Source organism: Eublepharis macularius, chromosome 8, assembly GCF_028583425.1.
Source record: "Eublepharis macularius isolate TG4126 chromosome 8, MPM_Emac_v1.0, whole genome shotgun sequence".
Classification (NCBI taxonomy): domain Eukaryota; kingdom Metazoa; phylum Chordata; class Lepidosauria; order Squamata; family Eublepharidae; genus Eublepharis; species Eublepharis macularius.
In genome coordinates, this window is record NC_072797.1 from 29584329 (window position 1) to 29598267 (window position 13939).

The 13939-nt window shown below is 42.4% G+C and overlaps 1 protein-coding gene across 1 annotated transcript in view; it reads left to right on the forward strand.

Annotated features, from left to right (window-relative positions):
• The first annotated feature begins 1594 nt into the window (after window positions 1-1594).
• ITGA2 (integrin subunit alpha 2) overlaps window positions 1595-13939 on the forward strand; it is a 101874-nt gene continuing 89529 nt past the window's right edge. Inside the window, exon 1 of the mRNA XM_054986762.1 lies at window positions 1595-1775. Coding sequence (XP_054842737.1) covers window positions 1727-1775 — 49 coding nt within the window. The 5' untranslated portion in view covers window positions 1595-1726. The remainder of the gene's footprint in view (window positions 1776-13939) is intronic.

Consider the following 13939-nt stretch of genomic DNA (forward strand, 5'->3'; position numbering starts at 1 on the left):
TGGACCAGAAGACTGATTTTTTTTTTTTACAAACTTCAGTTGTTATAAAGGAGTTAATGTTTTCTAGACTCATGTGGGCCTGTTCTTCCAAACTACTTTGAAGCTTCAATTGATAGAAAGCATGGCAGAATCCTTTGGATGGAAGTGGCCCAACTGGAGCATGTCACATTAATTTTAAGACAGCTCCATGGCTTATCTGTGTGTTTCCATGATCAAGTCAAGGTTCTAGTTCTTACCTTTAGACCTCAGGACTAGAGATGGGCACGAACTGGAAAAAAATGAACTATGTGGTTTGTGGTTCGTCAAATTTCACAAACCCCAAACTTTTGCGAACCTGCTTTGGTTCGCGAACCAGTTCATTTGGTTTGTGAAAATGTCACATCCAGGTCAGAAAATCATCACTTCCAGGTCAGCAGAAGGTCTGCAGGAAGTCCATCCCCTGTTGCCTAGAAAACTGATTGATGGGCACCAGGCTGTCTGCAGTGACGAACCAAAAAATGAACTAAACAAACCAGCCTAAAGTTCGTGGTGGTTTGTCAGAAATGGGATCTGACGAACCACTGGTTTCGTGAACCACGAACTGGCCTGATTCATCACGAATTTTGGTTCATATTTTTGTTCGTGCCCATCTCTACTCAGGACTCACATCTTTCTGTGTATGAACCCATGCATCATGCATGCCTCTCAGCATTTACTTATTGTGCCATCTCCCACTGTAGTTCATTTTCCAAAACAGTCCAGCTTTTATCGAACAGATCTCCTTGTAGGTAGGGGCCCTGGCTCAGTGTTTGAACATCTGCTTCACTTGCAGGAGTTCCCAGGTTCATGCTTTGCCTTGCCTCAGTATCTCCAGTTATGGGGACCAGAGGGCTGATAATATGAAAGACCTCTGCTTGACATTCCAGACAGCTGCTACCAATCTGAGTAGACAATACTTACCTAACCTTCCTAGTGAAGTGATTTGATTCAGTATGAAGCAGCTTCATGGGGTGGGTGAGAGATACTCATGACTTGTCATCACCTTCGTGCCATTGATGCCTGGGAGTAAGATCAGCTCCTTCCTCACTGAAAAGCCCGCAGAGGTCACTTGGGTGGCTTGGCTGGAGAGCCAGAGCCAATTACACCCACTGGCTACAGCACTGTGGGGACCATCTACAAGAAGTCTGGAAAAATAGTTCCTCTAGCAGGCGGTGCTTTTGCAGCGCCGTTTCCCTCGCTTCGTTGTTTAACCTTAAACGAAGCGTGGCTGAATGGAAGCGCCTTCACCAGGCAATGTGGGGACCGAGTAGGCAGGAAGGGACAGGCACAGCTTGTCAGCCACATTCTAGGGAGGAATGGCAAAAACTCTGCGTATTCACCACTTAGCTCGAGGCAGGGAGGATACACAGGCGGAGACTGTTTTTGTGAAAAAGGTGAGAGGCAACTTTGCACCGCCGCGTTTATGGAAACCTATGCGTTCACGGCGGGAAACGCAGTTGTTTTGTTGCTAAGACTGGGGACGAATAGAAGAGGGGGAGATGCCTGGGGAGAGGGCAGACGCTGCAGGGAGGGTTTCTCCTCAGGGCATTCCCAGCGAACGCGGCTGAGGTGACCAGCAGTGGGCGGAGCCGCAGAGCGCGCTCAGAGTCGCTCGGCGCTACACTTGCTCGGTTCTCACTTCAGGCTGGAGCAGCACCTCGCACGGTTTTCTTCGCTTCCGAGATCCCTCCGCCCTCCTTTGGTAGCCATGGGCTCAGGACACCGGAGCTGGCTGGTCCTGTTGCTCCTCGCTCCAGGTAAGTGGCTTTCCCTTTCGGGTGGGTGGGAAAACTACCAGTACCGGCGAGGGGTTGTGCTCTTGCGCGACGAACTTTTTTCGAAAGTGCCTGACTTTGTAGCGCGATGAATTGCACATCAGGGTCACTGAGTAGACTGTAAAGTGGGGAGAGGTAGAAGAAGGGACCTTTTGTCCAGTTCCCGCAGCGCTGGAGAAAGTGGCGCCGCTTTTCAGTCTTCTCGGGAGGCTAAACTGAAGAGCCGCGCGAACTTCTGCTGGGGCTGCTGAAGACCGGAGCGCGCGGTCTGCGTCTGCCCCTTGCTTGAAATTCTGTTCCTGTCAATGGGAGACCGTCACCCATGTACAAGTGATTTTCCCAGTGGGATTTGGAAGTGTGGGAACTTCTCTTGGAGCTGCGTGCGTTGGGTTTTTAAAACTTTGCGGACAATCATAGGGTCTGAAGTAGGCGGAAAGGAATTGTGTTCTTCTTACTCCAGTGCTATTGTCCTCTGTTTATTGTCTCAGTTATTCTTACACCCGCATTAAAAGGAAGTTTAAGGTGGCAGTTTAGACATTAACAAGGTGTTGCTGCACTCACATCCTGCTGTTCTACTGCAGACCAACAGGGCTACTCAATAGAAAAAAGCAAGAGCCCAGTAGTACCTATCAGACTAACAAAATTTGTGGTAGGATATGAGCTTTCGTGAGTCACAGCTTCTTCAGATACAGGTAGAATGTGGGAGTGATTTCAGATGTAGCCGGTGAATGACAATAGCAGGCATGATTGGATTGGGTGAGATATGCCAAGGAGTAGTAAGTATGGAGAAATCAGCACTGATAATGAGACAGAAATCCTAGGTCTCGATTCAACCCAGGTGGATACATCAAAGCACTCTATTGGTTCGAATCCCACTACTGCCATGAGCTCAGTAGGTGGTCTTGGGTAAGCCACTCCTCTGAGCCCCAGCTCCCCAGCTGTATTGTGGGGATAATAATAACACTAACTTGTTCACCGCTCTGGGTAAGGCACTAATCTATCTAGAAGAGTGGTATATAAGCACTGTTGTTGTTGTTAAAGACTAGCAACATGCATTCCAACAGATCCAGCTGTGATCAGATCAGAGCTTGCTTCATCAGATGCATGAAATGCACATTCTCACGGAGGATGCAAAAGGATAAAGGATCACTATGGCTTATGGGGTGCAGAAACTAATCCAGTAGACTTTCAAGGTCAGCTGAGCTAATGCTTGAGTATAAATATTTCTGCCTGACAGATGAACACTTCATTGCATCTGATGAAGTGAGCACTGACTCATAAAATTTTGTACTGGAATAAATTCTGTTAGTCTTGAAAGTGCCATTGGTCTCCTGTGTTGTTTTGCTGCAAGAGACTAACGTGGTTATCCATCTGGAAATCACATAGGCATTGAAAGGTGAGCCAGCACCACACTCTTCATACTGCAGATTTGGGGGCTGAAACTGTGAAAGAGGTGGTTTGCTTATGACCTCTGAATGACTAAAAGGATGAAGTAAAATTTAACCAAGGATTTCATGCGTTACAATTCATACCCTTACTTTACCATTATTACAACAACTTTTACTTCCACAGGTACTGGCATTGCTGTGTTCTGTTTCATATACCCCTTAAAGAGTATGTGGAACGAAGCATGTTTTTGTCATTTAATATCAAAGCGGCAAAGGAACAATGGAATTCTATCTAGTGTCTGAAAAAATAGAAAGGAATGCCTTTGAGCATGTATGGAGTGACTTTCCTCACCAAGTTTGGCTAGGATGGGGGTGGGTGGGATTTTGCCAATATAGTGTGGGCGAGAAGATGTCCAGACTGAGGAGCATTTAATCAAGCCGAGCTTGCTTGCTTGCTCGCTTTCAGAAAAACTTCACCACTCATCTCTCTATACTATAATTAAAAGTCAGCTCCATCTCTGTCCAGGAACAATATTGCTTTGGTGAAGCAGCTTGTCCTGCTTCCTCAGAACACAATGATTCCCTGTCGAGCGACATTTTGGCCTCAGGGCCCTAGCGAGCAGCTGTTCCTGCCTTGCCACCTTCCAGTTGCAGACATGACCCTCACTACTGAGCAGCACTATTCATCTCTCAAACCTAGGGTGAGCAGGGCAGAGCTCAGCCTGATTTTAAAAACCTAGTACCAGCCAGAACACTATTGCGGTTTGCCACCTCTCTCTTTTTCTCCAGATCCTTTCTCCAAACTTACATTTTTCTGTGAGCCTTTTACAACTGCTTAGTCTTCATCGCTTGCTGACCCTTAAGTCTCCATCTGTGTAACATTAATAAATACATATTCACCATCTCCTCCATCTTCCCCCACTATTGTTTCCTATGTGACAGATTTTAGAATCTAAGCTTCTTATGGCAAGGACATGCCTTGTGCCATGTCCAGCAATACCTTGACTACTACTGTTGCTCTTATGTGGGGCTACCCTTGAAGAGTGTTCAGAAGCTGCAGGTACTACAGAATGCTGCAGCTAGACTGCTGGTTGGGTCTCACTACTGGGAATATGTGACTCCCCCAACATTACAGAAATTACATTGGCTACTGAACCTATCACAAGCCCAATTCAAGGTGCTGGTTGTATCCTTTAAAGCCCTACATGGCTTGGGACCAGGGTTTTTGAAGGACCATCTTCTCCCATGAGTTCCTGCCTGGGAGTTTAGATCATAGGGAGAGGTCCTCCTGACTCTTATAAACTAAAGAAGCTGGGTTGGTGGGTACACAAGAGAGGAGCTTTTCAGTGCAAGTTCCCACAATTATGGAATAGTTTCCCTAGGGAAGTGTACCTGACTCCCTCATTCCTGGTCTTCAGGAGGCCGCTGAAGATTGTTTTATTCAGGATGGTATTTGTTTAGCCAGTTTTTTAAATGTATTTTGAAACTGTGATTTGATATAATAATAATAGCCGTGCTTATGTACCGCTCTTCTAGACAAATCAGTGCCCCGCTCAGACTGGTGAACAAAGTCACAGTTGGTGTTATCCCCACAATACAGCTGGGGAGCTGGGGCTGAGAGGAGTGGCTAATAATGTTCCTAGCCCTATAGGGCTGGAGTACTGATTTGTAGCAGCACTATTGGCTCTTGATAAGCCATTTGCTGCCTTGTATAGAACAACCAATCATAAGGCATCTGAAGAAGTTACTATGTTGCTGCTCTCTGCAGCAACCTCTTGCTGTGACCCGAGCCCACCAACCCTCCCTATAGATGATGTGGGAATAGTTGGTTAGTTGAGAGCCAGTTTGGTGTAGTGGTTAAGAACGTAGGACTCTAATCTGGAGTACCGGGTTTGATTCCCCACTCCTCCACTTGAAGCCCAGCTGGGTGACCTTGGGTCAGTCACAGCTTCTAGGACCTCTCTCAGCGCATCCCACCTCACAGGGTGTTTTGCTGTGAGGATAATAATGACATACTTCGTAAACTGCTCTGAGTGGGCGTTAAGTTGTCCTGGGCCGATTCCAGACGGCCCCCTGCCTTGCGAAACGTCGCGCATCGTCGCGCAGAAAACGCAAAATATCGCGTTTTCTCGCGCGAGTTTTGCGCGACATCGTGCAAAACTCGCGTGAGAAAACGTGATATTTCGCGTTTTCTGCGCAACGACGCGCGATGTTTCGCAAGGCAGGGGGCCGTCTGGAATCGGCCCTGGTATATAAATCAAATATTATTATAAATATTATTGGTTGCCTTTGAGGGGGCTTCTTCAAATTATCCCCTCAGTACAGCTGGGAATCTTGGTCTAACCCAAGGCCACGTGCTGAGCTCATGGCAGTAGAAGAATTTGCAGCCCAACCATTTAACCACTATGCTATAGCAGCTCCATATATTTTTATGCCTGTTCTGTTTATATAGTAAATTGTCTTGAGTCCTGTAAGGTGGAAAGGTACAGCTAATAACAAGATTGGGACCTACATTTATGTCATTATTATCCCCACTACAAACACCCTTTGAGGTGAGGTAAGAGAGCTCCTAGAAGCTGTGACTGACCCAAGGTCACCCAGCTGGCTTCAAGTGGAGGAGAGGGGAATCAAACCCGGTTCTCAAATTAGAGTCCTGCTGCTCTTAACCATTACATGGAACTGGCTCTCAGTTATCCTCAGCAGAGTTACTCCCTTCTGAATCAGTTGAAGTTGACAGGCTTTTAAGGGTATAACTCTATTTAGGAGTGCACTGATTAAGTTTACTTGTTTCTTTATAGGTTGGTGGTATGGAAGAAAAACGCAAAGTATTGTGACAATTCACACCCCAGGCACAGTTAACCCCCCCCCCCCGAGTATTAATGGGAGAAGCCAAGAGCAGAGATATGCCCTTAAGGAATCATGTGAGCAAAGTATTGTGGTTAATTAGTTGGAAATACCATGGCTGCCGTCCTAAGAATATGTTCCTGGTAATGTCCCATTAACTTACATTGGCCTTACTTCTGAGTACACCTGCTTATGATTGCTTCCCTTCAGTTATTAACACATCCTTAAGCAAACCTTTCTTAGCTTCAGCCCCTAGATTTGCATGCTGGGAATTTTTAGTACACCATGGGAATGTCATTTGATATTTAAGAAAGAACATGTTTTTCAACTTCACAACTGTATTTGAATAACTTTAAAACCACTGATCTTGCATGTAACTTACACTTCACATTTATTCTTGGGCTTGGCTGTGGAAATCTGAACTCTTTTGTATTTTTGAAGAAGTTGAGAGACTTTACTTACATTTTTTTCGGGAAAAAGCGAGCTGTGACATTTGTTGTCATAACAGTTCTCCACCATTGTTTCCAGATTGTAAAAATCGTATTATTTCATCTGCATCTGCTGTGAGATTGGAGAGAATATAAAAGCATATTACCTGTGATAAGTTCCAACTTGTTCCTTTAGTAGCTATGGGAAATATTACGGAATGTAGTGCTAGAGGGGATGGAATCAGATACAAAGACGTTAAGCTTTTTGGGAGAACTGTGGCATGCAAACAGTACAGTGATAATTTTTAAAAGGATAAAGCATCAGACCACTAAACACTCTCTGCATTTTCCTTTACTCTGTCCTTTATTCTGTAGTTCAAAGTATTTTTTAAAAAATCATCTTGGTCTAGAATGACTCTGCATCAGTGGTGACAAAACAAAGTCAGTGGAATTTAGTTGTTTGAGAAAGATTGTACTGATGCAAAAGCTGCAGGAATGCTTGTACATATGTGTTTGTACTACTTAATTATTCATAGTACAAAATGCAAGGATTTCCTTTTGAGATTTATCATCAGCATTAAAGCAATTATTTTGCAATGAAAGGATGTTTCTCCTGCCTCTGCACCTACTCACTAAACTCCAGTATAAATCAATTAACAATTCTGTACGTGATTTCACTGACTGTCATGCCTCTAAGCATTTCAGTTAAAAGGCTCCTATTGTTTCAACGAAGTTAAGAACATAAAGTTGTCATAATCAAAGTAGGTCACATCAGTGATTCGCTTGGCTCAGCATACTACCTTCTGCTTGTAATGAGATATACATCTGGTGAGACCCAGTGTGCCATTAGGATTTGGCAGACACAAATTCAGATCCCCAGGGTTATTTCCTCGCTCTGCCATAGAGACTTGCTGGCTGCTGGATGACCTTAGGCCAATCACAAACTCTCAGCCCAACCTACCTCACAGGGTTGTTTTGAGGATAAAAGGAGGAGAGGAGAATGATGTAAGTTGCTTTGGGTACCCATTGGGGAGAAAGGTGGAATGTGAATGAAGTAAACTAAATAAATAAATACATTCTTCAGCAGCTGTTAATGGTACAAGCTTTCAGTAGAGCACTTCATTTCCTTCTCCAGTTTCTATCCATTCAAAATATTAGGGACAACCTCAAATATTGGAACAGATAATTAACCTATCTTATAATTCCACCGTATGTTCCATGATTTTGCCCATACCTTTTCAGAGCCTTGACTGTATTATTGGCTGCTGAGCTCACTGTGAAAGGATATTTATTTATTTAGACAGATACACTCAGTTGTCTCCTCTCCTCCATTTTATAACAACTCTGTTACACTGAGAGAGAATCACTGGCCCAAGGTTACCCAGTGAGCTTCCATGGCAGAGCGGGGAATCAGACCTGGGTCTCCCAGATCCTAGTGCTACACAATGTGGGCCATTTCCCCACTGCTTATCGGCTGTGGAACATCGCACAAAGCTCCCGGAATGACAGTGTCTTCCTGGCGCGATTTCGCATGAGAACTGGAATTATGATGGGAAATTGCACCAAGAAGATACACTGTCATTCCAGGAGCATTGCATGATGTTCTGCAGCTGGTAAGCAGTGTGAAAATGGCTGTGGACTCATACCCATAGTTTGGGTAAGAAAATAGTTGCCATAAATATGATATCCATTCCTCGCGATGAGAACAAATGGACAAAAATGAGCCAGGATCTGAAAGTGTCAAAATGCTGTCTGACATAACTGTCTGGTGAAATTATATGGCTGGAAGGAGTTGATGTTGTACTTTGCTAACTGAGGACTCTTAATAGCAATCACTAGCCATCTTTGAACAAAGTGGAGGGATGGTGGCATAGCTATCATTCTCGATACATTGCCTTGGAATCCCCTAAAGCATGCCGGTGTCCCTTTCTGTTCTCTCTTACTGTCCTGAATTCCCAGCACTTTGACTAGCCATAGTCATCTAACAGTAACACCATCTGTGATCAGAAGTAAGTGGATTGCTTAAAGGAAGAAAAGTTCTGCAGCCAGTCAGTATCGCTTTGTGTCTCTGCTATTCGGTGACCAGAGAACACCCAGAGAGAGCCTAACTGGACATACTGATTTGGCCAGGGGAAAGTCACAGAGACATATTTTAAGCTTGAGATTATACAACATGTTAAAAACAAGAAGTATTTCCATTATCTTACAGACAACTAACTTCAAACTACTCATATTGAATTGCAGTTTTAGTAGCAGTTGGATTTAGATACAACTGCATTAACAAAAGTATTTCAAAGCAGTTACATTGAATGTAATTGTGAACACTTCATTTTGGGAGGAATAATGGATGTATACATAGGTATGTATCCATATTTTTTTCTGGAAAGCCAAACTAAGCATTCGTAAAGAATCTTGAACATACTCAGTTTGCTGTTGTCATTTTCACTTACTCATTTCAAGGTTTCCTTTGTTGGGCTTTGTGCAGGCTTGTTCTCATTGCCATGGTTACCATGCAGCAAGGCAGAGGAGACACAAGCTGTGTTCTGATCAGAGTTGTTCATGCAGCTCCGTACCAGCATTGTTTGGTTGTGCTTAGGACATTTTCACAAACTGTTTAAAGAGCTCACACGCACAAGAGAGTCACCAATTTGGCGTCTGATCCTCAAAATTACTGTTAGTCTTTTATACAGAACGAACGTAGAATTAAGTGTGTGAAATTTGTTATTGCATTGTTTTCTAACTTTGTAATCCAGTCTTGTTGCACTGTTTACTAGATGTCTTACACTGTTCTTATTGCATTGGTTTAAATGTTGTAATCCATCTTGAGTCTCAGTGAGAAAGGCAGATTATAAATAAATACCTTTATTTATAACTACATAGTTTCTGATAAAATTAGTCAACTTGCTGCAAAAAGTCCCTTTTCATTGCTAACAGTTACGGAAGTGACAAAGTGCTTTGTCTCTATGCTATAAATTGGTGTTGCATAATGGTTTTGAATTTTCTACTTCGTGCCTCTACTTGGAGGCATAGCCGCATCATGAAGGTATTAGTTTACTAGTCACTTCTTTTCCCTTGGAATCCATGGAATTATAGTCCTGTGAGATGGAGGATAGCATTGTTGTAGTGGGGTTTTCTTTGATCCTTCACCAAACTACAATTCCAAGTATTATTTGGGGGAGAAGATACAATACTCATGTTTAGTGGTATACACTGAAAATAATGGATTGGGCCCAATCCATAATGCAACCTTATTTTCAGTGTATACCACTAAACATGAGTATTTGTTACTGCTTGTTACAGTAGAGGCAGATGCATATTACAAAAAAAAAGTATGTACTTGTTTCTAGTCTGTAATATGTGGGATAACAATATACCTTTTTTAAACAAGGAAGATATATGCTGCGATGACACATAACTGGGTTATGCTCTTAGCACAGAATTCTACAGTCTTTTGGGTTGGATCCCATGGAAATTTCCTGTTAATGGTCCTATATTTCTTCAGCATAAGACCCTTCCCTGGTTCAAGAGGTTCTTCTGTTGGGCCAGAAGAAGAAAACCCCATCGCTAGTAGAAAAGTCAGGTGTATGAAGTGGCAGCTGGATCTTACGAAGAAGGAAGTCCCAAGGAATTCAGTGGGATTTATTTCCTAGGATAGGATGGTAGCCTTCAGCCTAGTGTTTGCTTTCATAAAACTATAACAGGGTTCATTATTCTTTCTACCACCAGCACCAGCACGTAGCCTTAGGGAAGTTCATCAGTAGAGCGTAACTTTCCCAATAAAAAGAGAATCATATTTATATTTGAGCGGTATCACAGCACTAATGGTAAATTACCAGCACATGTAGAAACACTCCTAAATAACTTCTTTATAGCCAGCTACATATATTTTCATGTAGTCAAAATACAGTTTATTTGGAAAATTGCATGATTGTACTCATTTGAACCTGAAAATTTAAGCACATTAAAAAAAAAATTGTAGCGGCCAGAGCTGGTAAATTGGCAAGTGTGTGTATTTGTTAGTTTTGTTTTGACTTTATCTGTTTCTATAGGACATTTAAGAAGAAAACCTGAGCTTTGGTTTTCAAATTAGTTGCATCCCGTCTAACATACCCAAGAGCTCATGTCGATTGGAGATGACTGTGCATTTTCACGACTGTAGCTAAGCAGGGTTCTTTTCTGGTGATCACTTTGCGCGCCTGTGAATGCATCCTCAGACACAGGGTTGACAAGTTTTTGCTGCAAAAACATTGTCACACAGGATGGAGGCAGTGTGATGTAGCAACTAAGAGGTCACTGGGATCTGGGATTCCCATTTCAAGGCCCCATACTTCTTTAAAAGCTCACTGACAATGATGTTCTAAGCAGAGGGCCAAGCTACACATGACGAATGACACTTGAACGGCAAGTGGATTGAGTGGAGGGCAAGTGAACAGGGAGAAATACACTTGCTGTTCAAGTGTCATTCGTCATGTGTAGCTTGGCCCAGAGTTACACCCTTCTGAGTCCATTGAGGTCAAGGGGAGTAACTCTGCTCAGGATTGCACTGCAGCTGATCTTGGGCCAGTCACGTGGTTCTTAGCCTAACCTTCCTCACAGATTGTAGCGGTACTAAAATGGGGAAGAGAGAGCCACAAAAGCCACTCTGAACTCCTTGGAGAAAGGGAGGATAAATGTGCTGAATAGATGGAAACAGGTCAGAACCTGGTGGATCACAGGTGTAGAATTTTTTTTAAAAATCAACAACAGCAATAAGAGGACAGTGTCGTATCACAAATAGGTATGCTGCCAGCTTTGACACAAACATAATTGCCAGCTCCCTTGGATCGTGTCAGCCCCCGATTGGATCATGTCAACCATCATTGTCAAATTTTAGGCAGAGTAGCTTTGCACCTGTGCAGTAGCTACTTATAGCTAAATGAGATGTAACATTTTTAATGAGTTGGGTCAGGATTCTCCCATCCTGACTCCAGTTCTTAGCATCTGACTGAGGTGAATGGATTTCAAAGACCCAATTTGGATTGGGACAGCAGTGTCAAGGGAGCATGTAACATTCCCAATGGGGCAAATAACACCCACCGGGGTCATTTTCGGTTAGGAAAACAACATGGGAAAAGGCTGAAACCCTTTCTTCACTGTAACATGGTCATCATCTTAATTGGGCCCCTGCAGCATTTCAAAAATTAGTTCCTAGTAGCTGACATCTGACTGAGGATAACATGACCTTCCTTGACTTAGTATGGGCCTTATTCTACAGGGCCAGGTTATTGCATCTTTGATTGTCAACCTCTGAGGTCACCATATATTTTTTTAATTGATATTTGCATTGTTACACCTCTACACTTTTCAGTCATTAACTAATATTTTGATTTAATTATGTTAATTGTCTCCAGCTGGAAGAAAATATGGAGCTACACTTCCATTAACATCAGTAAAACAGAAGGGAATGCAGAGCTGTAATAAGCAGACTGGGGAGGCTGAGACAACTAAATAGTAACTTAGTTCAAACACTATTTGTCTTTTAAGTGTGTAATTTGCAAAATCGGAGGCAGCAGCAGAGACGGCCTGGGTTGGTGGGGGAACTGCTGTGAGGATGTGCTGTCATCATGTGAGAAAGCAGTATAATGATGGTGAATTTTCTTCAGGCACATCCAAACAGTTCATCATTCAATGAACTATCTGCTCTCAAACTGCTAGCAGAATGGGAGGTAAACTGGTGGGTGGTTGAGCATGCCTAATCATAAACTGCTTCTGTATTCTCCCTTCTATTTCACAATCTTGTGGCATGGGGGGGGGGAGGTTCTTGTGTGTATGAAATGGAAATCTAAAGCTGTGAGTACAAGGAACTAGAGGCACAGTTCTGTGAATCTCAGGTGTTGTCTGCATTGGAGGCCAAAATGCAGCATAACAGAGGAATTACACAAAGGAATGGCCCTGCACATTTATTTAGTTATTTAATTTATAGTTACTCAGCTGGTTTCCTTTTGGTAGGTAACAATTAGTTCTTGGCATTTTTTTTAAAAAGTGGCTTATTTCTCTTTGAAGCCACAAATTACTACCACAGTTATCTGTAGTAAGCGGGCTTGTAAAAATTTTTGTAAACTATCAACTTTGAGGGGGCTTATTTGCAAGGCTACCCAGGCTTTATTCCCCGTATATTTTAATTCATTTAATTCATTCAAATTTTGCTGAAATGTAAATCTTGATTATTATTTCTTTTGCAAACAGTGTGTAGAGAGGTAGTTTGGGTATGAAGAAATGTGCTTCATTCTTTTTGAAGGCCATGCTTCATCTGCATTAGGAAACATCAGCCCTGAAGGGAAAGAGATAGCATGGACGAGTAAGCTTGTGACAGGTGCCCATGATAACTCATAATTTTTTTTATCAACAAGAAACACATGAGGTGGTTGTCTTGTTGCATGCACTGCTGTTTTTAGAACTAGCAACTAAGCAAACCTTATAAGGCTATTCAACAAATGATTTTGTTACCCTTAGAAAGAATTCTTCCTCATTTGTGAGGCTTTAGTTTTATGGATTGGATGGGATATATTTATTTATAAAAATCATTTCTGTATCATCTTTCCACCCAAACAGAGTGTCCAAGGCAGCAAACAACAAACGTTAAAACATTTAAACATTAAAAACACTTAAAATAAATTATATATACAATAATTTAAATACACACACACACACACACACACACACAGACATACCACCCAAAACCAGAGAGACCCAATAACAGAACAAAAAGGTCTTCAGCCACTGACAGAAGACAACATTAGAGGGAGACAGAAAGATCTTCCTAGGGAAGGAGCTCCAAAGATTTGGCAGTATGACCGACACAGGAAATGATTGTATTAGTGGTTACTGAAGAAATGATTGAAGAATTTTGACTGTAGTCTTTGAAAAAGAGATTTTTGAAACGGGCGTGATAAGGATCTAGACCACCCATTAGAGGAGTTATTATCACAGAAGAACTGATTTACTGCACAAGTGATAAGCAAGGACTTTTCGTTCTGTGAATTCTACGGTCAACTGTCATGTTTCATTGACTTTGTACTACCGCATGGTTGGAACATCGGGCGTCTTGGAGATTGAATGGCATTATAAGGATTGGTGTTTGTGTGGTGCTAAATGAGCATCTGCACTTTATCCATATGTGCAATTAGAATGATAAGAAGCACTTTGAGCACACAGCACTTTATTGTTATTAATGTAGAAAAGATATTAGACGCCTGAACAAATGTAATTTCTGACTTGTTGATTTCTTACATGTGGTTTTCTTCCTATGATATTAACTGAATCATATACGTGTGTAAAGTTAGGAATAAATTTGTAGACATAATTTACAACGTGGGTAATTAATTTCTTTGTATAGTTGGCACTCTTTACCACGTTGCTCTCAGTGAATTGTTAACTCAAATCATATACGGCTTTGAATGTCAATACCAGCACCTTGAATTGGACCCAGAAACAAATTTGGAGCCTG